The sequence below is a fragment of the Rhea pennata genome, chromosome 4, assembly GCF_028389875.1.
Source record: "Rhea pennata isolate bPtePen1 chromosome 4, bPtePen1.pri, whole genome shotgun sequence".
Taxonomy (NCBI): domain Eukaryota; kingdom Metazoa; phylum Chordata; class Aves; order Rheiformes; family Rheidae; genus Rhea; species Rhea pennata.
In genome coordinates, this window is record NC_084666.1 from 52,169,085 (window position 1) to 52,196,750 (window position 27,666).

Consider the following 27,666-nt stretch of genomic DNA (forward strand, 5'->3'; position numbering starts at 1 on the left):
CGGGCCCCGCCCCGCGGCGGCCGGGCCCCGCCCCGCGGCGGCCGGGCCCCGCCCCGCGGCGGCCGGGCCCCGCCCCGCGGCGGGGGGTCGGTGCGCGGCGGCCGCAGCGCTGCAGCGCCGGCAGCCCGTAGGCACCGTGCTCGTCGCGCCGCTCCGCTCCGCTGCCGAGGGTCCCGCCGCCGCTGCCATGTACCTCTGCCGGGCCGCCTCGCAGGCGGTGGCCGCTCGCCTGAGCAGGGCTCCCTCCGCCGCGAGCCGCCTGAAGCAGCGCGGTAGGTGGAGGCCAGCGGCGGGGCGCGGGGAGCCGCGGGGCGCGCCAAGGTCGGCGGGGGCAGTCCCGCCCCCGGGGCGCGCGCGGCGGCCGTTGGCGGCGGCCGTTGGGGGCTGCGCGGCGGCGCGGCGCGGCGCGTGTCGCCGGTCGGCTCCGTCGGCGTCAGGCAGCAGCTGGCCGGCTGCCGCTCAGCCTTAGCGGCGCTCCTGCGGCGAGCCAGCCCCTCCGCGGCGAGGGTTTGCTCTCTGCTAGCTCCGCGGAGAAGCGGCCCGAGCGAGGTCGTGCCCTTCCCCTCCCCGTCGGTGAAGATAGATTTTGTAATAATTATGGATGTACCCCCCCACCCCCCAGCGAGGGAGCCACTCGTTTTCTTCCCTTCGTCCCCGTCGGGGACGGGGGGAGAGAAGAAGCCCAGGGCGGCTAATCGGCGCGGTGGTGTAACGCGCAGCCCGTTCGCGCCGCGGCCGTCTGTCGGGGCGGGCGGTGTCTGTCGGGGCGGCGTGCCGCAGCCCTGGCTTTTGGCGCAGCGCGCGTTGTGTAAGCGGTGGCGAGAGCCTCGGCGGCGCGCTGGGCGGCGGCGGGCTGGCGAGCCCTGCCGTGCCGCCGCGGACGGGCAGCCTCCGGCGAGGGGCGCCCCGCGCCGCGCGGGAGCGGCAGGGGACCCGCCACGGTGCCCGAGCGTTGCGGAGGAGCCTGGAAAGCGTGTCGTGACACGGGCGACGCTAAGTGTAATCCCTGGCGTGCGGCAGTTTGAGTTTGAAGCTGTTTTTGCAGCTACTGATTGCGATGCTTGGAGCCATTTTATATTTAATGAGAGCCCCTTCCATGAGATAATTCTCATCTGCTACTCATCTAGGATGAAGCTATGCAATTCTGCTGAAAGCTTTGGTGATTAACAGAATTACATATATTTATTATTCACAGGTTATATTCAATATAACCTGTGATGTATAACCAAAAAAGATGACACATCTCTTGAGATGTACAGTAGAATTCCAAGGCTCTTGCAAGCATCAAAATCACTGAAATGCTGAACAAAAATAAACAGTGAATGCTGCCATTGTAGTGAAATAAGTACTCAGCCAGAGATAAAATTGTGTAATGCTGCCTGCCCTGTTGGCCCATACTTGATGTTATGGGTTTTAGCACGTACCTGAAGGTCAGTGGTCTATTTGGGAATGAAGGAATGCAAATGAAAAGGGAAAACCTTTCTCTGAAAGTGCTTCGCTGTTACACTGAAAGAGATCTGTTACCTCTGATGTTCTTGACCATAGCAGAACTGCATAAGGACAGGTACTTTACATGCCCTTAGGTAGGGCATATCTATGTAGACTAAATCCAGTACTTGGAAGCTGGCATAGTGTAGCTCTCAAAAAACGTTAATTCTTTGGTTGACCTCAGCCTTTTATCTCATTTAGTAAGGCACCACACCTTGTCATACTCAGTCATGCTAAATGCCGTGATAAACTGTACCTTCCAGTTTTGCTTCAACTTTATATTTAAATCATCTCTCCCATAAAAAGAAAGAAATATAGCTTAGACCACATCATTCTATTCTGTGATCGTATTTTAGCAATGCTTCTCCTTAATATCAATGGTTTTTGTAGCACCTCTTCGGCAGATGTCATCTGGGAGCGTTCCTGGCTCTTCTGGAGAGAACATGATTTACTATCTCCTTGCTGGTGTTGCTGCTTTTGGTGGCTTATATTACGTAAGTGTTTGGAAGTGGATCCGTGTGTACTTTTTGAGTTGGCTTGATTTAAAGTATGTTCTGCATTAAAGAATATGGTCAAAGTATAAACTGCATTAATGTAATGTAGATGACGTAGCATATAATTAAATAGAGTCTAAAGTACAGAACTGTAAGAAGTCAAAAATCTGTTCAAAGAACTAGTGAAACTGAATGCCTATTACTTGTCTATTTTACTGTTACATTGACTGTACATTTACTGTTACAGTATAAGGCTGTTATAATTTTCAGTAGAAAACATACTTAAGACTGAAATGAGTGCATCTAAAGATGGAATAAGGCTTCTACCTCCAACCCCTTTCATTTGCTTGTCTGCTGCAAACATTAAGAACATAATAAAGTAGATAAGACACATGTGAAGTATGCTGTATCTAAACCAAGAAGTTGAAGACTGTTAGCTCTGTCAATTGGAGCACAAAGAAAAAGATAAGAATATTAATTATTAGAAAAACATGTTCATGTTCTGCAAGCCTCTTTTTTTTCCACTTTGTCTTTAATCATTTTCTTCCTCGCATCTAAATGTATCAGACTTTGTGCTTCATGTCCCTAAAGCCTCCATTTTGTAGCTTCCTTTCCCTCCGTGATTTGAGTTAGTGACTAGCACATCCCAAAGATATATGTGTTTTCCTCTCCCACAAAATAATCCTCTTAAATGATAAGTAGTTTCTATTTGTTCAAAATGTTTTTAAGGTAGAATTGTGTGATTGCATGGCTAAAAGAATAAAATCTACTGCTGTCGCTTTTTCGTTACCTTACCTTTTAAAAATAACTTGTCCTTATTTATCTTTTAAAATATTCCGTTCCATTCCCAAAACACTGCAGTGTTTTGTGAAAGCTGCACATTATCTTGTATTTTACTTTCTAACAATGGAGAAGTATGAAATGTATAAATACCATAGTATAACCATTTTTTAACTTTGTTTATATTGATTTGATATGTATTTCAAGACAGGCAATGGCACTTGTTTAAAATGTGTGGGTTTCATTTTCTCTTCTCTCCCCTTCATGTAACACAGTAGCTGTAGGGATGTAGCAATAAGTTTAGATATATCATTTTCTTTCAGGCCTACAGAACAGTCAGCTCATCCCGCAGCAAATATATTGAACATGTTAATATTCTTCATGAGAGAGCTGAGGGGCGGAAAAACAAACCTCTGTCGCACAAGGGTGAGTTGAGCTCTTTTCTGTTTTTTCCCCCGGGTATGTATGGATCTGGAGCAGACTTCTAGCTTAGCTAGTCAGGCCTTAACAGTGTCATCTCTCATCCAAGTTCTGTGACTATGAGTAAAGATTATACAGTGTTCTGTTAGAACAGATTTTGGAGAGGAATTTAATGTTGAGGCAGGGAATCTGCCCTGTAATCAATCTGCAGGAATCTCTCTTTGGATGGAAAGAGTTAATATGTGAACCATTAATTGTATACTGGGCATTAGCATTTGATGACCAAAAGCTTAATGAAACTTGACTAAATGCATAATACTGTCAAAATCGGTTTTATCCTTTTGTTTGTTTGTGGGAGCAGATTATATCTTTCTCTCAGCCAACCGTTTGGCTCCAGGCCACATGTCATCAGGGAATGTATTTGTTCAATCACAGTACATTGAGCTAGAAAAATTTATATATAAATTTAAAACATTGAAAAAAACAACTCATTTCTAATCCCACAGCTTTGACTTTGTCATTTTTATGTTACAATATTGTTGTCTAATAAGCAGACACCATCTAAATGTGTCACAATTCCTTCCTTACTACTTCTGGCTTAAATAATTAGACCAAGTTAGATCAAATACTTGTGATGGAATGTTGTTTGTGTCTATCTCAATTAGTGTTAAAATGAACATAATCTAAAAGATGGAAATTTAGCAAGTGTGGTCTTGCTATGAAAAGCAATTAAAAATGGTGTGGTTAAGGAGATACCCCCCCCTTTCTTTCTTTCTCCCCCCAACTCCCCATTATTAGACAAAAAAAAATATGTGTTTAAAAATGAAGCCATAGTACTTGAGGCTGTTTTTAATATATTTGCACACAAGTGCTGTGTTTTAAAATTCCTTTTCAATGTAAGAACATACTCTAAATTTTCTACCTTTAATATTATTTCTTTTGAAGTCATTAATCTTCTTGAATGAAGTTACACAATGTACACTTTAGTTTTTAAACTTTAATTTTAAAGATACTGAAGTTTAAAATGGCAAAATACTTTTATTTCTCTTTATTGGCTGAAAACAATGTAAGTTTTAAATTTCCTTTCTGGATGCCAAGAATTTGACCAGGTTTTAACTGCCATCCTTCCTTGTCCCCCAAAACAACAACAACAAAAAAAGAACAAGACTTCTGAAAATTTAGGCATTCTTTGATACAATATGCTGTTTCTCCTTCATAAATGATGAAAACACAACCTGTCACCCACCACTCTCCCTAAAAACCTTTATTGGAACCAAAGTAGATAGGTGTTTCTAGTGACCTAGTTAGTGTTTAGTTCTTCAGAGGAGAAATGATGGCTACTAAAGCATGCTCAGAAGAGCACAGTAGCAGTAAAAGGAGTAGACAGACCTTCCAGAGCACATAAAATCCTGTTGTTATATTCCCCTTTTTTTCTTAAGATTCACTACTACAAGGTACTGAGAATTTTAACTCTAGTCTACCAAAATGGTTGAAAGGGATATCAGCAAAGTCAGTGACACTGTTTACACCCTGAAAGCTATACGTATATTGCATGTGACTAGGGTGAGAATACTTAGGGCTCTGTAAATTATGTCATTGTGACTTCAGGTATTCTCCAGACATCCCATAATTTGATGCCTTGTGTGGCTTAAGTCGCTCATATAAATGTTACAGTCAATGGCAGATGAGTGCTGCCTCTCTTATTATTGTTAATAAGAAGTTTCTAATACTAGAAGTATTATTCAGTACTAGATTCCTGAATAAATGTTCAACCCAAAGTTCTTAACTGGATATTTGAGCTAATTCCAGACAACAATACAATTCAATCTACTGTTGAATCAGCTTTACCATACCTTTTTCTATAGGCTTTCTTTTTTTAATCCTTCATAATTTCCAACTCTCTGTGCTCCCAAAAGAGGTTTCTGCTCCTATTTTGCTTATGGAATCCTCTATATGCTTTCAGAAGAACCTTAACCTCTGTCTTCCTCTCCTTTTTCCCCCCACTCCTTGCATAATCATATTTTTATGTGTATCTTGTCACACACTGATACTATAGTATTGCTTTTCCCAGAAGTGCCACTGCAGCTTCTTTCTCCTCACATTCTTTAGATCCAGTTAGTTCTTAAACCTTATTTCACAGCAAGCATTGCTGATAAAGAGTGATAAAACTCCTCTTCCCAAAGTAATCTAACATTTTTAAGGTCAAATAAAATCAAGTTTCAAAATAAGCTATTAAACACAGGGTTGATAACAGCTTGAAGTGGTGGGTAGAAAAGCAACACGTCAAACAGCACATTTGTGGCTTATTTGCTGCATGTCTAGTGGTAAAGCAGAGAAAACTTTCTAGCTGGAAAAACTTATACTTACAGTTGAGGAGTAGTCGATGAGAGGGAGACTCATCTGAATGAATTTCAAGATTCAGCAGTGTTTGCCCCTGTTCCCCCACTAACTCCTCATTCCGAGAAAATTCTCCCCTTGAGTCCAAATCCCAAATGTTTGTTATAAAAAAAACCCTGCATGTAACAAACAAGGCAGTCAAAACAAGAGAAATAATCAAATGCTGTTCCAGGCTTGCTTGTTTATTAGTGAGTTGAAATAGTATTTGAAAAGATGAGATAGTTTAGAAAAAGATGCAAGAGCAAATTTTCTGTAGCTCTTCTTAATGGAAAACTATCTCAAATGTAGGAATGGGTTTTAAAAAGCTCCCGGAAGAAGCCTGACTAGAAACTTAGTACATCATTTGAACTATAAAATCGTGTTTGCCTTACAGAATATTATAGTTGCTTGTTTGGCAAATAGTGCAGCTACTGAGTTGTGTGTTTCATGTCTCCTTTAAACTTATTCCTGATCTCCTCCTTTTCTTTTCTTTTAGCAATTATTTTTCTTTTTAATTTTATGAAGCTGATTCAATCTTTCTAATCATGACTTTACTTTTACACTTTCCAGACTAAAATACAAGGGAAATCTCTTTCCAAACCTGAGGAAGTTAAATACAAAGGACAGTCGTTCACGTGTACCTTGCAGCCTACCTTGGGATGACTTTATGCCTTCTATTGTAAAACTCCGTACTTGTGAGACTTTAAAAGAAATACCTATGTTTGCAAGGCCAAACCATATTGAGCTACTACTGAATCTGCTCTGTGGAAGGCAAATCTGAGATTGAGAAGCTGGCTGTTCTGAATGAATGCACTCTATACTTGACTGTCCAATAAAATGTACTGAATGTTGAGCTTGGCTATTAGTCTGTTCTTTGTGTAATCAGTTTAGTTTTCCGAAAGATAGATTTCTCTTAAAGGGACATGGTCAAGTTGCTTAATATAATGCTTTTTTTGTTGATCAATAAGTAGATCTGTGTTTAAATTTGAATATATGAAAAGATAGCCATGAACTGGCATAAGAAAGCCAACAAGTAAAATGATTAGTTCTTAAACAGATCCAGAAGAATAAAATAAATTCTGACCATGTCTCTTTAAGTTCCTTTTTTTCCCCCCTTTTTCTATTCTTGCTTAGTTTGCAACTGTATTTCAAACTTTATTTCCAATTTTGCTCCTCACCTGATGAGTTGGGTCTCATGGTAAACTTGCAATGAATACTTGCTGTATTACCTCCTCTTTTTAACTTTGTCTTCGTGCATGTTTGCATGGTGTTTGTGCATGTCTTCTTCTTGCTTTGTGCTGTTAGTTTTTAATGATTTCTCAGCTGAGTTTGAAGTAATGCATGCTTGTGAAACACTTCTTTTCAGACTCGACAGAGTCTTACCCACGGCAAGGTAGACAGTTCCTCAAGAGAAAGTTGGGATTTGCAAAAAGAAAATCATCAGTCATAAATAATCATACTTCCAGTAAAACTAACTGTTTGCTTAAAACTTACCATTTATTTTCTTATTTACGTACCTAATTTCAATGAATCTCCTATTTGTTTATTCTGCTCCACAGATCTTGTATTTCTTACCCAAGAACTGTGGCTCTTACTGGATGTCTGCACTGCAGTCAGAAGTGTGATCACAGTGTGCTCAATCTAGTTCTAAAGCAAGCAAGGGTGAATAGGGTAACCTAGAGCTAAGAGGAGGCGCAAAACCTGTCCAAGAAACTAATCGTGTGTGGGGCTCTGCGTTGTTGCAGTTATCACCAGCCAAGTTAGCTGTTTTGAAAACGGCTTATGTGTTACCTGTACAAACTGAAGTCACGCCATGCACTGCAGTGCGCTTAAGCTGTGAACCTGACTGATAATGAGCTACATAAAAGCTTTGAAGTATGACAGCAAATGTCTTATTCCACATACGATAACCTCACTGCTAAGTGCAAACGGGACAGGAATCCTCTTCCCATGAAGTCTGTGTGTGTATGTTGTTGCTGACCCTTCCAGGAAAGTGGATTTAGAGACACACTTGACATGGTCCCCACTGCTCTCCCACTCCCACCTTACAATCACTTGCTTTATGCAACACTATTTCTGTTATTAGAGTAAAGCAGTTGTGAAACTCAGTAATTAAGAATATGGTTTCCTGATCTTGTAAACATCTCTCGGTGTCACACTAGGTGAGATGGACAAATTAGCTCTTGATTTCTTGCCTTTGTTCCTGACCTCCAAAATTAGCTTTTCATTTTAAATTGAAATAAACAGGTGGGTAAAAAGCAGTTGGTGAATTTGTTGCATGCATGCACTTTATGCTTTCTTTATTGTATTAAATAAATCCTTAAAAGGTGATGAAGAGGAGACAGCTGAAGTCACTGAAGCAGAGACAGCCACAGAAGAGACTGATACAGTAACTGCTACTGGACCTGCAGCACAGGATGAGAATTCTGGGGTATCCTCAGAAACCGGAGGAGAGAGTGGCTTACCAGCTGCAGATGTACCCGCTGCTGTGGAGGGAGCACAGCAGGAAGCTGCTGCTAGTTCAGAAGCTGTTAATTCAGAAGCTGCTACGCTGCAAGGTTATCTTATGAATGTAGTTCGTGTGTGTGTGTGTTGTGAGCTCTTAAGCCACTGCTTCTTGCTACAGACAAGAGAACGAACATCAGCGTTCCTAAGGGAGTTTGTCCTGCAGTGAAAACTAACCTAGGTGTTACCTTGACATGTCATGAGCATAAGGTAACAATAACTTTCAAGAAAGTTCATTAAATCTGTGCCTCTAAGTGTGCTGCCTGTGGTACCAGCATTATTGTCTAAGACAAGTAGAAATTTATTTTACTACCACATTCTATGTCCCTTTTTCAGGATTTTATGTTCAAGTGAGCATACAACACATGTTCCAGTAATCTGGTTCTTAAGGATCTGTTGAGGAATGTAAATGCTATATATTACTATTCCTAAGTTATTTCACAGTAGCTCATATAGCTGTTCTATTAATGCAATGTCAGTAGAATCTTGCATATCAACCAAAATGTCACTATGATCTCAATGACAAGAAAATATCAGGTAAAAATTTTCAATATCCAATGAAACATCAAGTTAGTATTAAATACTTAGGTCAATTAGAGGTTATATATCAAGTATTCTGAGCAGCCACCTTGCTTGAAGTATTTTGGTTTACCCTACCTTTTTAAAATCACAGTAATAATATGCTAGAACTACCCATAAGTTACATAAATAATAGGTTATAATTTAACTTGATTTATAGCAATCACTTTTATTTATTGCTTAGCTGCAAGTATAGACAAATCACTTATCCTTTTACCTTTAGCTAAACCAATCAAAAGTTGAAAAGGATGCGTATAAAGCAACTATAATTTTTCAGCAGATAGGAAAGTAACATTTGCATCTGATATCTTCAGTTAAAGTTGGAAGCCCTTGATGAAAGAGAAACTTCACTGCAATTCTTGCTTTGGAAAGAAAGACCAGTGTGATTTTCAGCTTGTCTTAAATGTGGAACCTTTACTACACACCTAACTCTTGATGTCATTCAAGAAAACAAATGTACATATATGTGAGAGGGTACCTCCAAAATGCAGGTCAAACTTTCTTAATGCTGAGATTAAAGATATTTTGACTGTTAGACTTTAGGTGGTTATCATAGCACCTTGAGACATATTAGCAGATACTTTTCCATTTGTTCTTCCTGAAGTGTTTCCTCCTCTTTTTTCTTGGTGACTTTTTATTTAGCAACTGATGCATCTTAATTACTTCTTAACAAATGAGCTTGGGAGATAATGTTGTGTTTCAAATGACAGACTTCTGTGAAGTTTCTAGATATGAATGGGATTTCAACTCGTCTGAGTAGTTCCTGTGCTTGTCTGCAAAAGAATAGATTATAAATAATGCGATTTAAAACAATATTTGGTCCAACTTGTTAAATGTAATATAGCTAATAGAAAAGTATAAATAAATATTTGTAGTGATTACTACAGTTTACATAAAAATATATTTACAAGAGAATAGTTTAAAAATACTGAGTCTTTAAAAAAATCTCAATTTCTGTAGAATATTCAGATTATGTTTAAAAAGAAAAAAAGAGAGAGAGGGGAAGGAAGTAACCCCATATGTGGTAGAGGCAGCAAATCAGAGATGTAAAGACTTACATGATGTTTTTAAATGTCTTGGAATATTTACCTCTGACACTCTGCAGAGCAATTGCAAAACTTCATATTAAAGAAGTGGACATTTACTTAGAGCAAGAAGTGGTTGAATATTTTTCTCATAATGCTTATCTAAGGATATTTATTATTTGATTGATATTGTAGTATCTTGCATATGATAAATGTTCCCGTCACTCTCATGAAGACGAGGAAGTTAAGGCTTTTGAATCTTTCTTGAGAAACATTGTGCTTTAAAATAGACTATGTCTCAGGATCTAATTCTAGATGTTAGACTTTGTGTAGCTAGTGGTATTTCATAAGAGTGAACACGTGCCTTCCAACAATTAGTTACTGCTGGTGTTGATTGGAAGTGGCTGTGGTGAATAGATGCTACTGATTTCCTAGATCCCCTTTTCTCTGGCTTTGTAGCTATGGAAAAACTCTTCTATTGCTGGGATATTTAAAAGGAATTCTGTGGGCTTTTATCCCTTGATAGAGGGATAGATGGCCTCTATCAAGTCTTGCTACGGAGATTATTCTTTGCTGTGTGGTAAAGTTGGCAGAAGTGAACCTGTGGGGGGTAAAAATGTTGAGAAATGTTTACATATTGTTTCAGTCATCTTTCTTCCAATCTTTAATTAGGATATCACATATTAGGCAAAACATTTCATATCAAAAGGCAGAAGCTGTGCTTCATCTCAGTAATTGCTAGACTCTAAGGGAAGGGAATGTGCTGATCAGTGTAGCATTGGCTGTTCCCTTTGGCATTGCTGGGATGTTATAACTGGATTCTGAGATCATATTTTTGTGCTAGTTGTACCTAGTTTTTCTTGCTCAGGTCACTAGTAAAGACTATTTCAAATAATTGTGCTTAACTCAAGGGTGAGCCACATAAATCTCATAAGAGTTCACGTGATGTTCCTCTGCTGGGGCTAAAACTGCCATGTAACCTGAATCCAGCCATAGGAGGGTACAAGTCAGCAGAGGCTCATGTCACTAGGTCACCTTAAAATTAATCTGCATGTCTAATCTAGGTCCACACTGCAGTAAAACAACAAGACTCCTGAAGCATTTGTTCCTCAGGGCTCCAAGGAACTGATATAATTCCTATGGCTTTTGACCACGTGTAGCTTTTAGGAAGCAGCATGTGGTCTCATGCGCGCAAACTTAAACTAGCATCCCAGGCTTTAAAACTATATGAAAGGTGCAGTTTCCATTGACATAATACTTAAAAGATGGTATTTTGACTCAAGAGCCTGTGATCTCTATGTATCAATACTAGTCAGAGCGTTTACCTGCAGTAAACAGCTTTTTGTATTTAAAAATATATATTTTTATAATCTTTAAAATCATTCTGGAAATACTTTGCTATTCGATATTTAACCAAGTTAATTGTTTATTGTATTCTCTCCAGTTAGAGAAAAAAGAAATGTCTGTATAGCTACTGAGGTAGGGAAGTATTTTCTCTTAGAACTGACAAGAGAAATGCAGACTTACCCTGACAAGGATACTTATTTAAGTAAGTAACTTACTAATTTTGTTAGTAACTTGTTTACTTCTGCAGATGAAGGTGCAAGTATTCTTATCATTGTCTCTGAATTTTCATTATGCAAATTAAATTTGTTTCTTTTTATCTGTAAGGCTTTCTGAAGTACATTTTGAAATGTAAGTAATCCAACTAATGGATATTCATCTCCAGCTTCAGCACATATACATATATATATATATATATATATATGTATGTATAAACAAATAATGTATTCATTTGTACATGTTCAGGAAAAAAAAAGAAAACCAAGTCCCCCTGAATGCAGGTACTTAATATTTAATCAGGGTAATTTCAATTTTAGGAAATCAATTACAATTTAGCTGGCTGGCATTTTATCCTTGCCTCAATTTGAAGACCTTACAATCCTCTACTGCCATTTGAAATTCTGGGAAATGCTGTTGCCATAAAGGTATTGTTATTCTGCTCTTATGGTTTTAGCTTCCTCTAAATGCAGTTTTCTGTACTCAATCAGTTGAGCTATTGCAGTCACTCTGAGTCACTGCCTGATGCTGTAAGTTTCATGCTGTTTGCTTTTTAGTATACGCTGTGTTTGCAGACTATAAATTACAATTAATTAGTCCTGAGATAGTATGTTGTCAATTCTGCATTTCATAGCATATATTCTATTTGCATTAGACCTTGTTGTTGCAATAGTGACTGTTTTAGTTTTTAGATTGATGCTATAAACTTTTCTCCAACTCTAGAATTGAAGCTTGAGGTTTTGATATTATCAGCTGGAATAGCAACAGCAATTATTCCAAGGCCATGCTTTCTCAGACTTGTGACTTCTATAGCAGTGTAGATTCTTTTCTAATTTTTTCAAATATTGAACAATGTGGGCTCTTCTCCGTTTATTATTTCAAATACTCTTCTTCTATGACTGAATTTAGGAAGGCTGAGTAACTAGGTTTGGGGAGGATTAGTGTGCGAATGTGCCAGTGTTTTCCATGTTTAGCTTTGAATGGCATTGATAGGCTGCACTGGACAGAAGTTGCTGCTTTCTGTAGAGAACTTTTGCTGACGCTGGCACAGTGATGCCAAACATACAAAAATGCTCCACATGATCAGTGTATATTGTTTATGTTTGGTATGTTACTAAACCTTACATGGGTATTCAAATGCTTTCTAATTTATGCTGGGACAATAGGAGTGTTTGAGGACTGCTGAAAAGTCCTCAGAGTTATTTGTACCTGAGGATACTTATTCAGTCTTTCAGAATTGAGTTGCACTGTAGTACAAATGCATTCTTCCAATCATATTTGTTCTGTGGGATTTAGGAAGGAGGAAAACATATTCAACCTGGAATTCTTTACAACCTCAGATCCTGGGATAAGATGCTGAATGGTTGGGGCTGGTCACACCTTACTCATGATTACATCACCTGTTTACAGTTTGACTTTGGGCAAGTGACTGTGTGCGTATTTTTTTTCCTTAAAACCTTTGTCCTTGCCTGTATAGATCAGAAACTTCTTTTAACAAGTCTATTTGCCATTTTAATACATACAAAGTCATTGCATTAAACAGAATTCTGTACATCTCTAAACAGATGTAGATTGCTGCCACACAAGGGAAGTGCAGACTGAAGGAATGTATTCACATCATCTGACTATATGCTAATTACTGACTATAACAAAGGTTTTCTATTCTAAATTCCTCTAAATAGAGGAATCCTTTTTTTCCACTAGTTTTTCCACTAGCTAGCTAAATTAGGCTCCTAGAAAGTTGAATTATATGCATATTGTTTGGGGAAGTATTCATATCTGTTGAAATAGTTGGCTATTTCTCCTTCATATTTATCCCTTTCTTCATTTGCCCCTGGCTACTATCTTTATTTTCTATCTCCCAGTTGCCATATATTGGCCACTGTTCTCATCTTTCTCCTGGCTTCTCCTTAAAACCAAGCTTGTAGATGAGTCATTATATTGTGAAGAAACTAATTTTTTTTTAGAAAGAATGTGAACAAATTTTAGAAAAGGTCTCTGTAAAAGATTTATGAATATCTGAAGACATAAACTGGTAGATAGGAGAGACTATTCAGTTTTGATCACCTTATGTGAACAGAATTTTACAGCATGCGCTGATACTTTTGTATGCACTGATACTACTACTATACGAGGAAAAAATCCAGTAAAATGGAAAAAGGCTAGCACTTCCTATCTAAGAGTGCGAACAAGTAAATGTGGGAAAGTGGTATACAGAATAATTACATTAAAATCAGCTGTCTTTCTATTTTTCTGTTGTAGAACAAGGATATAAGTAACTACATTAAAAAAAATAAAATTGATGAAATGACATAATGTGAATAATGTATAAGTGATTGTAGCTAATTGGTGAACAACAACTTACTTTGATTCAACCTAAACTATTATCATTTACTTCACATTAAAAGTTAATACCTGTGTTTTTTGGAAAAAATGCAACATACAGAAATACTGTATATGTCAGATACTGTCACAACATCACAGATATACTGCCATGTTTACAGACATAATACTGCAATATTTAGAGAGAATGGCAAAGTGACTTCTTCCTGTTTTCCTATGGTAGCAGTGCATACAAGAAGAATGATGGGATTTTTTTATATTCATTTTTGGCCAGTGTTTCTCATTGCAGAGAGAAATGTCTTTTTTCCAAAAACAACATGGTGACCTTTGCTCCTTTGGAAAGAATCCAAGTGAGTAAAACTTGGCACTTTGCTTCATATGAAAAATGCTGCAGAAGATGCCCATCTTAAATGTAAAATTTTGTTATAACTTTTGAAGGATTTCATAAATCCAGTTATTAGAGCATTTTCATATGTGTGTTTGTATTATCTTGCACTAGTTTTCCTGGTGATCTATTCCAATCAAAGAGTAGATGCTTGTTGAAAAGACACAATGTGGATTGTTTCTCATTTCTGTGAAAGTTAGGAGGCCTGCAGCCTGGATGCTTTAACATAGTAACAACTTTGTAACAAATATAAAATGACATACTTGATATTTTGCAGTACCTCGTATAGTTTCCTTCTGGATTAACATACTATGTACATCATATACATATGTACTAGGTACATAGGCCTTATCGTGATCGTTATAGACATCCCTTTGAGGCTTTCTTTAATCATCCATTGCAGAATAAGGTCATTTATAGCAAATCTTCTAGTCATTAGTGTGAACTAATGAGGCTTTTCTAGGAACTAGTGACTTACATTAAACATGAATAACTTGTGATATGTTTGCTTGAATGGAGATGTTTCTTTCCTGCTGTTTAGAAAAACATTTTATTTTTAAGAATGTGCCTCATAACCCTGTAGTTTAGGCTTTCAGCTGGACTTTGTGTTTATTTTTGTGTTACTTATGGGTGGCTTGCAAAAAAAAAAAAAAAAAAAAAAAAAAAAAAAAAAGCCTATCTTTATAGTGACAGAAATCATTAGGAATCTGTCTCCGTTCCTCAGTTTCCCAAAGATCTTTGGCGCTAAGTCTCTCGTTCAGGTTAGCTTAAGGAATAGTTGAGATGCCAAAGGGAGAAAACTCCTTCCTGATATTAATAGACTATAGTGAGCTATTATTAAGTAGAGAAGACAGGGACTGAATATATTTCTGTCCAGCAACAGATGGTTGAGCCTGGGCCTCTGAAGCAGCCCCTGAGGGGTGCCATTCCACAAACAATTTCTTGAGCAGGGTTGGCTTCAGCAGTTGCCAAACCACTGGTTCCTGTCCTGTGCACCAGAAGTTTGTGCAGCTCCTCGGTGAAACAGGTCAAGGAACTGATGTGACTGAAAAATAATCAGTGTTTTTCTAGATTATTGTCGGTTCTCTGATTCAGTTCAGCATGTAACTGCAGAAATATTTGTGCTGCTGTACTGCACACAGACAGGAACAAAGAGCAGCAGCAGCAATGTAAACCAGTGATTTTTCTGGTGGTTGAACAATATCCTACACAAAATACAAAGTACTGAGGAGAGTAGAAGGATTTTAGGAAAATGCAACAGCCAGTGCCACAATAAACACAGGTGTGGTGTTCATTAATGTTCCTCCAGTAGACTTAGGGGCACTATTATTGGGGTAAGGTCTGCACTCCTGATTTAGACACCTCTGCAACATCTAGGAAGAGGTAAATGGCTAAAGAAGTCACAAATTGGTGTGCAAATCACCATCTAAGCCTGGGGGTTTAACTTTAGGCCATAAGAAAGTCTAAGCGGAGGGCTTTCTCTTTTCCCATCTGAAGCTTGAGTGCTGAATTTGCAGTGGCAGAGATGCCTGTGTTGGTCTGTGTTTAACCAACCAGTAGATTTTTCTTCGAAGCCAAGCGTTTACGTGTTAAAAATTGTTCCTTTCCGAAGAGGTTGTTATCTGGATGGAGTAAGATAACCATGTTAAATGTTCACTGAAATAAAAGGCTACTGAGTAGGGACAGCGTATCTGAAGTAGTCCTGAGGGATGACAATGCTTGTTTTTTTTTCCCGGTGATTACCTGCATCCTACGCCCTGAGCTTTCTCTCTCTCCTGGTCAATGAATCCTCAAGTACTTGATGACTTTATAGGGGAGTATACACAGGTTTGATATTTTGTCCCAAATTAACCTGGTGATTATTATTTCCCTTCTTATTACTGAGGTGGGAGATGAGGGTCTGAGTCCCTCTAAGTGAAGGAGGTTGTCAAGTGCAGCCCTGCCATCCCACGGTGGCAACTCAGCTTCTGATGTACCAAGTGGGGGAAAAAAGCAGGGAGAGGACCTCTACTGTCACTATTACCATGTTTTACCCAAACTATTCTTTAAGGAACTTCTTTTCTCTTCCCTTTCCTTTAAAGAAGGTATGACAGAACTGTAGCATGTTAAATTGGTCTAAATGGGAATCACGATTTCTTCCTGCTACTGTTGTGCTCCCTGCTGAACTCTAAGGGTGCTTCAAGCTTGTGTACTCTTATTCTGCAATCAGTCATAAGTGTATTCTTGAATTAATTTTAAAACATGACAGAATTTGACTTTAAGTGAATTCTATTCCACTGTCATTTTTGATTAGCAGTTCTTTAAACTATGACGTTTCCCCCCTTTAAACTATGAAATTTCCCCCCCTCCCCATGCTCTGACTGAGTTTCTCTGGAGAGAAACTTTTCAGGCTGGGAAGATTATATAAGTGAAACTATCACATTCTAGTTTTCTAAAAAAGCTGTAAGTAAAATATTGTATCTTTTTCACAATTATTTGATTACATTTTTTTCCTTTGGAATTATTTTGTGACATTGGTTTTGTTACAGATGGCTTAAAATATCAAGGCCATTTTTGTATTCCAGCTTTTGTTCTTGTGCATTCTATGGCTCCAGGCAGATGCCTTTTGTATTATGCTGGGCAACTTGTATTATTTTAGCTTAATAAACCCAAATTCTTCTGCAAAGAATTTTTTGAAAAGTAATTGAACGTGACATTCTGCATTAGAGATACCAGACTCATGTTGATTGCTTAAAAAAAAAATCTTTTTATGAAATGAAAGATGGTGCTCTCAGTGAAATGATTCACCTCATAAAAGTATATTTTTACATCCAAAAGAGGAGGGGGGGATCCATGCCTGTTCATATTTTTTGTTTGTTTTTAACTTAAACAACATTTTCTGTTGTAATGAATCAAAGGATTAGAATCAAAATATGACAGTTTTAAATATATTAGCAGGAAAATACAAACATAGGGCAAAGAATTTTATAGGTTTTTATTCCTGAGAAGACTTTTTTTTGGTCTTATGAAACTTTCATCTTTTTTTTTAAGTGCTACCTTTCCCAGAGCAGGGAAAAAGTGCATATACTTTTCTTTTAAAATCAGGAACAGCTTTCTTTGTCATATGTTGTATTTAAGAAAAATACACTTATAAAACTACTTTAAAAATAGAAAGGAGAAAACTTAAACTTTCAAGTTTAATAACAAGTTTATTATAAGTTCATTTTAATAAGCAAGCCAATTTACATAATTGTGCCTAGTGGCCATTAGTATTGGTCTATCTATAATTTGAATCACTAGATATTAAAAAACAAAGCCTCTCCGAACAAAGTATTCTGATCCAGTACTGGGTTGACTGGCAAAAGTGGCAAAAATGTTTTTAGGTTTAAAAATCTGCATTCAAGAGCCCCCCCTTTTTTTTTTTGGTCACTTTCCCTTATTTCAATGCTGCTGTACATGATGAAATTTCCTTTATTCCTGGATATTAAGAGAAAGATGTCTTTCTTTCACAAGCTAAAGTGCTTTGTCTACGTGAGAAAGGAGGAAAGTGGTTCTTTCCTTTTTATATGCATTCCCTATCTCTATGTAAAAGATTTGTTTTCCTATCAATTAATTGCTGTCTATCTGCTATCTTAGTGGAATTTTGAAGATCCAACCTACTGTGAATATGGCTGTTTCTTTTTAATTTATTTTTATTTTTTTTTCTTCTTTGAGGTTTGAAGCAGTCATTCAAAATAGCCCTCAGGGAACTTCTTCCTTTTACCAAAGGAAGATATCTTGCTCCCAGTATAGTCTGGACTTGACAAAAGACTAAAACTTTTAATTTCCGACTTGTTTGCTCACATCTCTTGACAATGCTGACGGGTTACTGTAAGAAATCTGCTTGTTTCATCTGACATTGCTTTGGTTGCTCTAATCTTGCATATACTATTGTTTTCTTTGGGAATTCTGAATAATCTCAAATTATCCGTACACAGTTGACAATTACTAGATTGCTCTGCTAACACCTTTCACACATGGTGTTGGGTATGAAACACGACTTGGTAAATTCAGCTTTATGATCACTGAACTCTAAAACCTGGCAACAGTTCCTGTGTAGAAGTACTATTGGAAACATTACCTTGTAGAAAAAATATTGTAAAAATCAATTTCTTTAACGGACTTCAGAACCACTTATTATGATCAGAACCCACATTTGTTCTATACCTCCCTTTCATCTGCCCGCTTCGTGAGCACCCTGTAGCCTACTCTTCCCAGTAAGTAGTTGATGACTGCCAGTGCAAGTCAATTCAATTTCTAACTAGAGCTCTGAGTCCCAGGCAAACTTCCAGGGTGATTCCAAGTAAATTGCCTCTCTGCAATGTTATAAAGTTTTAAAAGATGGCTTGCAGTGTCTTCTAGTGCTTTATAAGTAGTAGGATCTGGATTCTGAAAGCTGATCCATTTCCTTCTCCCCCCTTTATTATTACCTGGAACAAAGGTTCTTGCTAGTTATATAGTTCATGCAAGTCCCTGCTTATGCTTCTGTGCTCTGCTGGAAGGATGCTGCACTAGCTAATACTCAGACAATTCAACTGAAAATCGTAAGAATGCGGAAATGCAATTCATGTGGAATGTTTTCTGTTCTGTTGTGGCTGCACAGAAATACAAAGACCTGCTCTCTCAATGCTGCAATCGCAGTCTTCGTAAGAGTAAACTTGTTTCTTTAAGGTCTGCAGAAATAATTATTTTATTTAGGGAGCAGCTGTCATTCACTGAAATGGTAGGGATAGAGTTTTGTGGAACTTACATTTCTAGGTGGAACTAGAGGTCAGTATAGTGCTGGTAAATTACTGGAATGTCCTGATGCTACTGCCTTTTGAAAAAAAAAAAAAAGAATAACCAAAAACTTCTGATTTCCTTTTGTCTGTAGAGTTAATTTCCTTTTCTCTATTTACACAGTAATAGTTCAAAACAGATGTGTTTTCGTAACAGAAATGGCTTGGTGTTGTGTTTGGTAGCAAGTGTAATATGCTACTGCCCAATTGTATTTTGTTTCTGAGCCTGTGGAAGTTTTAAGAAGCTGATACAAAGACAGAGAATGGGTCACAGTCATCACTGCACAAGGAATACAAGGAATTCAGAATTTCAGGCTGGTCAGCTTTTGGATAACAACATGGAATCAGTTAAGATGCTTAACTTCTCTATGATTTATTTTGAAAAAAATAAAGCTTGGCTTTTTTAGAATTTGAATTAACAAAAGCTAAAAGTGATTTCAATTATATCATCTGCTAATTCCTACAGAATTTCGTGACAGACTTATGAGTAACTTTAAAAGAATTGAACAAATAGAGTAAAATTATTCTTTCTAGTATTATGGAAAATGAGTCATCACTGTGCTTGGCACAGATTTAAATCCCCCTAATGAAGTAGGATGTAACTGCTGTATTTTACATAGAACAAGTAAGAGATTAAATAGGACTGAAAAATGAAATACATGCAGATTAAAAAGAAAGCACTATGTTGTTTAGAAGCTCAATTGACTTTCAGAGTGATATTAGGTTTAACAGGGAAGCAAAAAGGAGAATTTCCTAAACTTTGTAATGCTTGTCCTACTCCCTGGTTAACATAGGGGAGACAGGTTTGATGGACCCAGGCACAACCCCTTCTCTGTGATTTGCGTGAGACAATGTCACAGCTGTGATTCTGAAAGAGGTGGCTGACTTGTTTCAGGTAATCATTAATCTTGTGTTGCCTGGGGTTAGAGGAATTCCCCAGAACAGAGAGAAATGTATTTACATTGTGAACGGAATATAGACCATTTGTTCTGAGACCAAGCTGCATACAAACCACCAAAAAGTACCCAGAGAATTGTATGACAGATTAATGTTCAAAATAGTTGTCACATTCCTGGACTGGTACAAAATAGGCTCAGGGCACTGGAACTGTGGTAGGTCTGAAAAGTGGTAGTTCAGTATGGGCTTGAGAAGAAACAAAGAAAAGTATGAATTTCATCAAAATCCAGTCACTTGTATTGATTTTTGAATTGCGTATACCACAAGGCAATCAGTACTCTGGATGCAGAAATGTGTCCAAGTTCTTTTTCTGGATGAAGTTAAACTTGTGCTTGAGCCAAAAAGCCATGCAAAGAGCCTTTCTGATGTGTATGCTCTAGTGCATCTTTAACTATGAGGAACGAGTCTGACACCTTTCCTTTTTAAACAGGAACAGTAACTGAAATGTAATAGAAGACCACAGAGAGGAGCCTATTGCTTTTTGTTTTTCTAGATAGCTAATTCTAGCAATATTAAGAAGCTCATATCTTGTTTAGTGTTTAATAGTCATCCATACATGTACTGATAAGGCTTTAATAAAGTGATATGCAACCTCTAATTTCATGTATAATCAAGAAAGCTGTAGTTGTAAGGACAGCAACAATTACAAAATGAGCAATTCTTACTGTTACAATGCTCTGCTCAAAGCATCAAATGACATTTAGGTAGCTTATTGCAGTTGCAAGAGGCCAAAAAACAGTGCCAAAATGATCTGTATAGGACAGTCTGAATCTTAGAGATAAGGCATTATGAAATATATAATGACCCAGTGTGAACTGCTGCATCTGACACTGCAGTGAACAAGTGTGTTCTCATCACAAGCTATTTCCAGCTTTCTCCTCTTGAAAAGAGCAGATAAGTTGTGGCAGTGGGAAGTTTGTTCTTATGAAATTCTATCTGTGCATGATCAAAGAACAGACATGAAAGCCACCTGAGAATTTTTTAAAAATGAAAATACTAGCTAGAGTTTTCTATGGTAGCCAGGGACAATTATTCATATGTACAGACCAAAATTAAAAAAAAAAAAAAAATACAGCGTGTATTGCAGCAAGCTCCTTTGCATTTTAGGGAGTGACAACTACTCTGCGCAGACCATGATAAACCGTGAGCAATCCATGTTTTGTTGCGGTAGGTTGCCTTTCCGATAAATACACAGAACACTTCAGGCTGGAGATTTTTATTAAAAAGTAAAACAGCAAGAAACTGTGTGTTGCTCACTTATTTGTTTAGTGATCTGCTTTTATTAAAGCGAAAGATTGAAACAGTGAAACATCATGCGAAATAAAAATTAACAAGACAAAATGCTATAAGCCAGAGAGCAAAGTATTTGTAATATGAACTGAATGTTTCATATTACAAATTTAAAACTAGCAGCTAGTCCTCACAGCAAATATATTGCATTGCATCAGGTGATGCTAGTTCTAAAATATGACATTCTGAATTTTAAATTCACTATTTCTCAGTGTAGCTGTTCCTTATAATGAAAATTGTAGCAATTCCTGAATTTTTCGGATGTTTCTTCAAAATTCAGTCAGTATTTTGCTAAATAAAGTTAAATAGTTGATGTTCAGAATATGCCCTAGTTAACTGTCTGCAAGCTGATATTTGAAAAAAAACATAGAGTGCAAGCTCTGCAACACTCTTGTTTACTGCATTTATTGCACTTTTGATGAAGCTGTTTAGTTAACTGTATTTAATATACAAGTATCTTGGTATGGGAAACAGTTTGTAACAAGAAAGTCCTTGCACAAATTACCTTGCAGAGCTGTTAAAATGTGTGATGATGCTGAGACTTCCAACAGAAAGGTTAGAAGAATATGATAAGAGAGATTTTACTCAAGTAACATTTACAATGTATAGCTACTGGTTGATGTGCTCAGTCCTCCTGCAGCGTGTATGCATAAATGCTTGAACAAATAGACAGAGTACAGACCTTTCATACAAATAGATTGCCTCATCCTTAATGAGTATTGAAAACAGGCTGACTGGCAGTCTTGTTGCACTAGATCACAGCCTGGTGTTAGGACACTTCTACATTAAAACTGCTCATACTGTATTTTCAAAAATACGTGAAGATATACATCGTGTATTTTATGCTGTTGATCAGATTAGGCTTATTTCCACTGAAATGTTAACGTTTGTATCTTGCAGATCATTAATTTGACAGAAACCAGAAAATAAAATGAGGGTATTTGTAAGAGTAAATTTAATTTGTAAGAATTTCACTTGCAAGCTTTTATTTTCATGATAAAATGTAATCACCTCATAGGTCTTGTTGCTTTTCGTTACCTGATTGCAGTCTGTACATTAAGTAGATATCTCCCATGTGGTGAGCCTTGAGTGGCCTCCCTCAGTTGTGCTGAGGAATGGAGAGCAAAGACAAGACAATTATCTCTCTAATTTGATTCATAGAAACTGTGAGTGAAGGCCTGGATGTTGCAGTTTCTTCTGCCCATGAGGAAAGCTTAGACAGTGTCAAAGAAGGAGTAGCGCCAGCAGCTCCTCAAGAGATGTCTGATGCAGCCACAAGGGACCAGGACGCCGATGCAGAGGAGTCTGGGCAAACTTCAGAAGGTGCACAGCATACCTGGGTCTGAAATGCTTTGCTTCTGAGAAAAACTAATGGCTGTTTGTACTGAACTAGCTGCAAGGGCATCTAGGATGCATTAAGTGACAATGGGTCTGCTAATGATGGCTGTGGTTAGCATCTCACTGTATTTTTGAGTAGAGAATTTAATTCTGAAATTATCTGCCATCTTTTAAAAATAGGTATTACTAAGCTGGACCCCTGGGCACTTTGAGCTCAATGCTCTGCTGTCTAGCTAAGTGGTTAGATATAAAGCTTATTAAAACAAGGAAATTCTCCCTTTTGGTGCGTGTGACATGGCACACTTTTTGGTTTAGGTTTACTTAATTTGAAGGATGAATTTTTCCTGATTATATTCCTGTAAAGACAAATATAGAACATGTGATATTTATAAACCTTACAATACTTCAATGCATAGTTAATTATCTGCAAGCTGATTTTTTTTTAAATGAGATACTAGCTCTGCAACACTCTTGTTTACTGCATATATTGCACTTCCGATGAAGCTGTTTAGTTAACTGTATAAATGACCCTTTCTTACATTTCTTACATTACAAAATGTGTGTTAAAAATCATCACAATGGAGGTTTTCAAAGCAGTTTAGAAGTTAACTAAACTCCATTACAATTAGAAATAAGAAAGTTAAAAGGAAAATCTCTGTATCCCTAATATTACTTTGAAAATCTTTTCCCTTTAGCCCAAAGGATTTGTCTTATTCATAGTTGAATAAGTCATCTCCTTTGCTTGTAGTTATGCTATACTAAACAAGAGAAATGTTTCTCATTGGTATTTTGTCTCCATTTTCAGCTTCCACGGAAGGGACGACAGCTGAAGATGCTGCAAAGGAATCCTAAAGGTATGCAGTACAGTTCCAGCGTGAGCTTGCCTGCAATTCACCTTTCTGTTTTCCTCAGCTAGTGGCAGCGGCAGCATATGGAAAGTCTGCGCGCACATTCTGATGGTGAATCTCTATTTCTACCTCCAACAAGTACACTGTAGAAAGAATATCTGGAGTATTTTTTATCATTTAGGAATCATTGTTGGCATCTTTTAGAGGTAAAGGAGCCAAACTTCACTGTGATATTGATCGTTGCACTGGGTATTTACTTATGGCATTATTTTAGTCCTGTGAAAATTGGATTAGGACCCAAGAGTTGTGATAAATCTAGTTTTCTTCTGTGCAACAGTGTTGTTTGGACATCAATTTAAATGATATTTATATTGGGCTTTTGGATTATTGCCTTATCTAAGCGAACTCCTCTCTTGGCAGCTGGCACAGAATGACAGTGTAAACACAGTGAAGCTGTAACCTTCTGACCTGTTAAAGACATTTTGCAAGAGTAGTCTCTCTGCGCTTTTACTCTGCGCTAACGAAAAACATTGAACACAGTGTTCTCATTGGGCCCCATCCCTCAGGGTATGCCTCCTGAAGTACACGACTAGCTAGCTGACTAGCAGTTGTAGTCAGTGGGATTAAGGTATGCTTAAATTGCTCAGCTGGCTTCATTAGTTTCCAGAATAAAATATTTTGTGCAAGTTTTGTGTTCCACATGACCTTGCTTTCCAAAATAGGCTGTAGGATGGTGATAGAAATCTAAGGGAAAAAAGAGTGGCTGAAATATGAACATACTAACCAGAACAGAAACAACTGAAAGTTATGCAGATAAACCTCCCAGATCAGGATTCTCAAAATTACTTTTGCTGCCAGTCAACAATTTATATATTACCTTTTGGAGCACCAACACAAGAGTGGAAAGAGATGGAGCAGAGAAAGTGTTTTTCAGTGTACCCTGGAAACGTATGTACTAAATACACTTAGAACATAACAATAAAGTTGTATGAATTTTTCTCAAGTTCATATTTGCTTATTCCATCATCCAGTGCAATACAAAATAATAGCGCCTTTTACGTTCTTGTGATTAGAAGGTAGACATTTTCCTTAACTTCATTAATAAATCAGCCAAATGTCTTGTATTTTTCTTTCATGTTGTTTTAGCACGCAAAGCTAATCAACAAAATCCAAACCCAAACAACCCAAAAAGTTGTACAATAATTTACAGAATTCTGGTGTAAGATATGTTTCTCTACTAAACAGAATTGCTGTGTTTTACTGGGAATAATGACATGAAGGGGAACAAGTGTTTAATGAATGTGGATGGGATGTTCTGAAAAGCTGCAGGAGCTGGTTTTGCTCAAGGAGAAAGCCAAGGGCACCTGAGAATATCACAAACCAAATTACCAAGAAATTCTCTCCACTCTGGGACACATGAATGCAGTGCTATTGTGAAAGTAATAAAATTTATAAGGTCTTCCCCCCTCCCCTTCAAATATTTTGCAGCCCTAAAATTTTTGCATTGTCATTCTAGATTTTGATTTGGATGGCAAATAGTTCAATTTCATTAATGAAGGCAGAGATAGTAATTGAAAAGGTGGTGGGAGGGAAGGCAAGCTGTTATGAGACCCTTTTTATGAAACAAATTGAAAATAAGGTAAATAAATGACTCTCTTCTTTGCCAGAATATGGGTGCCCAGAATGGCTGCCTAGATTGTTCGGGTTCTTTCCTTCAAAAAAGTTACTTTTTATGAATATAGTACTACAAGGTTACAAAAAGTGTCCCTTCATGAGCTCAGATTAAATCTTGTTGAAGAAATAAATGTTTATAAAGCATTTGACTTCTCAGTGCTGCAAGATTGCTGCTGGATTGAAAACCAGGCTGACTTTTTCTGATCTGCAAGTCATCAGCCATAATGCATCTCCAGCTAGAAGAAAGCTAATTATTTTTAGTATACATTTATTATATACTAAGGGTATATACTTAGGGTTTGGGCCTTAACTTTGTTTGCATTAAAACAAATTAAACATTTTGAAGAATTCAGAGGAAAAAATATCAGAAGAATTTTGATGATATGAGAAAATCATATCCAATTTATTTAAAAAAAATCAGTGAAGGGCTAGAAGTAATAGCAGTGGATGAAATCTCAGATGAAGCCTTGAGTTAATGCTGTTAGCACCTCTGAGTAAGTATATACTATCCCAGTTTCTTCTCAGAGTACAGCAATCTTGTGTGTGGCTGCTGGCCCTGAATTCACATCACTGTGAAACTACTTACATCAGTAATCCCAGCAAACAGAATTGGTTTACCTCTGCTTAAAGTTAATCAAGTAACTATTTGTAGAAATAAGGCTTAGTGGAATTTGTCCAACATGCAGAGGAATTCATTAATATCTTAGCAACACAGCTGAAGATGAAGGATTCCTTGAAATTCTGCTTTGTTGGTGGTAGCACAGCAAGCTTTTGCAAGCCATCAGATAAGTATGATTTACCCAGACATAGTGCTCATATGCTGTAATACACTTAACTGATAACCTGCAGTCAAAAATACAGTGTGTTCTGGATGTCTGCAGAGAAAAAATTGTGATGCATCATGTCTATTGCTAAACATGATTTACTCTTGCTTTCTCTAAAACATATTCTTTTTTCTTTTTCCCAGTGAGCAGCATTGAAGCCTTTGAAAAGTTTAATGGAAGTATTTGGGCAATCAACCAGCTGATTCCTGTGTGAAACCTCATACTCTGCCTTGGAGACATAAAACAATTTGTGTAGTTTGTCATATCCCACACTGCTTATGAGGATGAGTATTCATTACTGAAACAGACAACCTAATATGATTTAAGTTGGTTAGAGAGATGCTTCTGTAATTAACCTCTCTGTTTTAGAAAGGAGCATCCAGTAATAAATGTCAAAGCACCATCCGGCATGTTATAAATAAATGTACTTAAGAGAAGCAGTAGACTTAACTGCATCTGTATTACATGAACTCATTTTAGTTCCAGTAGTTACCCATATTTATGCCCTGCCTTTTGTCCAAACTGTGCTGCATAATTATAGCATTGTACCATCCCATGCTAAATTTTAAGGATAAAATTTTACTGTGCTAAAATCTTATTAAAATTACTTGTTAGTGTTTTTAAATTGGTTCATGGGGGAAAACAACCACCTTGTTTTCTCTCAAGTTTTGAATTTGCAATAATAACCAAAGAACATTTGTCTGTACAAAATTTAATTTTCCTCCTGCACAAACATTTTAAATATTATCCTCCCTTGCACAGTTGTATCCAGGAATAAACTTTTTAAAAGTTTAAAGCAGTCTCCTGCTTTGAGAACATCAACCTTTTGCAAGTAGTAGCAATAGATACATTGTAGCAAATTAGAGAAACTGTGAAAATCAAAATAATGCAGGTTAAAGTTATTATCAGTGCTTGGAAGTGGTGGGCTCCATCCCCACCAAAACCTTATTCCCTTGCAAAAGTCTTTGTGTTCTGTCTTAGCAGGGACATGCAGCGGTGGTATAACAAAATACAAGTTTAAGAGAAGACTGTTACACAAATCATGAACAATGTAGGCTATGGTAAAGCTCCTCACTGTGAGCCTGGAGATGGCCAGCAAAATCTGCATTAAAGACTATGGCATAGGTGTCCAAATGCACAAGAATGCTTAAAAACTATTGAAAACTCCATCACCTTGGAAACCTGGAGCAAGATTTTAGTTGTCAAAATTTGCTCTCCTGGAGAGGGGCATGTAAGAGCTCAGGCAGAATTTGAAAAGTATGGCCTTTTATTCAGTTTTTCAAAATGTGTAACCAGAAAATATTCTTGTTTTGTTAGTATTATCTTAATAATAAATATTCTGTAATGAATGTTTTATATGATGCTCCTGAACCTTTCCTGTATTATGATCATATGCATGTACAGGCACACACATGCGCATCTACTACAAAATTTTCTGCTGAGATTCCCCACCAGCTAAAAAGCATTACAGCCATCCTGAAATGGTGATAATTCTAATTCAGATGTGAAACAAGGCATATCATACACAATTTATATAGAAACTGTGAATTATAAGGTATAAATGACTGCTTTTTCTTCAAACAGAACCTCAGAAAAATGTCAAAAAAGTACCATGTTATTCCTACCCATTGCACAAATAAATGTATTGTCCTCCCCCCATCATGAAGCAAGTTATAATAGTGTTCTGATGAAAATACAGTCTATTGTTCCTGCACCTGCTTATGAATAACTAGAATAATGCAGAGACAAAATCAGGCTCACAAGCTCCAGGAAGCAATACCATAGCCTTCTTCTTGAAGGATAAAGCCACTGTGATTAAAAGCACTTGTTGTAGACAAAGCTACTGGAATAAAAGTCTTAAATTGATATTTTGTTGGATGAGAGTCTATTTATCTGGTAGATTAAATGTCCTATGCTTTTCATACTCTTAAATGCACTGTTTCTTATTTCCTTTTTTTTTTTTTTTTTTTTTCCAGTTATTTCC

At 37.5% G+C, this 27,666-nt stretch overlaps 1 protein-coding gene across 1 annotated transcript; it reads left to right on the forward strand.

Annotated features, from left to right (window-relative positions):
* Positions 1-71: 71 nt before the first annotated feature.
* MGARP (mitochondria localized glutamic acid rich protein) lies at positions 72-27,548 on the forward strand. The gene is made up of 7 exons (XM_062573961.1): positions 72-272; positions 1,879-1,982; positions 3,086-3,188; positions 7,886-8,116; positions 22,160-22,321; positions 23,142-23,190; positions 25,826-27,548. The coding sequence occupies exons 1-6, from the start codon at positions 188-190 to the stop codon at positions 23,186-23,188; spliced, it is 732 nt and encodes a 243-aa protein (XP_062429945.1). The 5' UTR covers positions 72-187; the 3' UTR covers positions 23,189-23,190; positions 25,826-27,548.
* The last annotated feature ends 118 nt before the right edge of the window (positions 27,549-27,666 follow it).

Excerpts from the sequence above, each read along its gene's own strand:
- MGARP (XM_062573961.1), top strand. The coding sequence starts at position 188 with ATGTACCTCTGCCGGGCCGCCTCGCAGGCGGTGGCCGCTCGCCTGAGC. Across the intron at positions 1,983-3,085 it reads CTTTTGGTGGCTTATATTAC|GCCTACAGAACAGTCAGCTC; the intron begins GTAAGTGTTTGG and ends ATTTTCTTTCAG. Across the intron at positions 3,189-7,885 it reads CAAACCTCTGTCGCACAAGG|GTGATGAAGAGGAGACAGCT; the intron begins GTGAGTTGAGCT and ends AATCCTTAAAAG.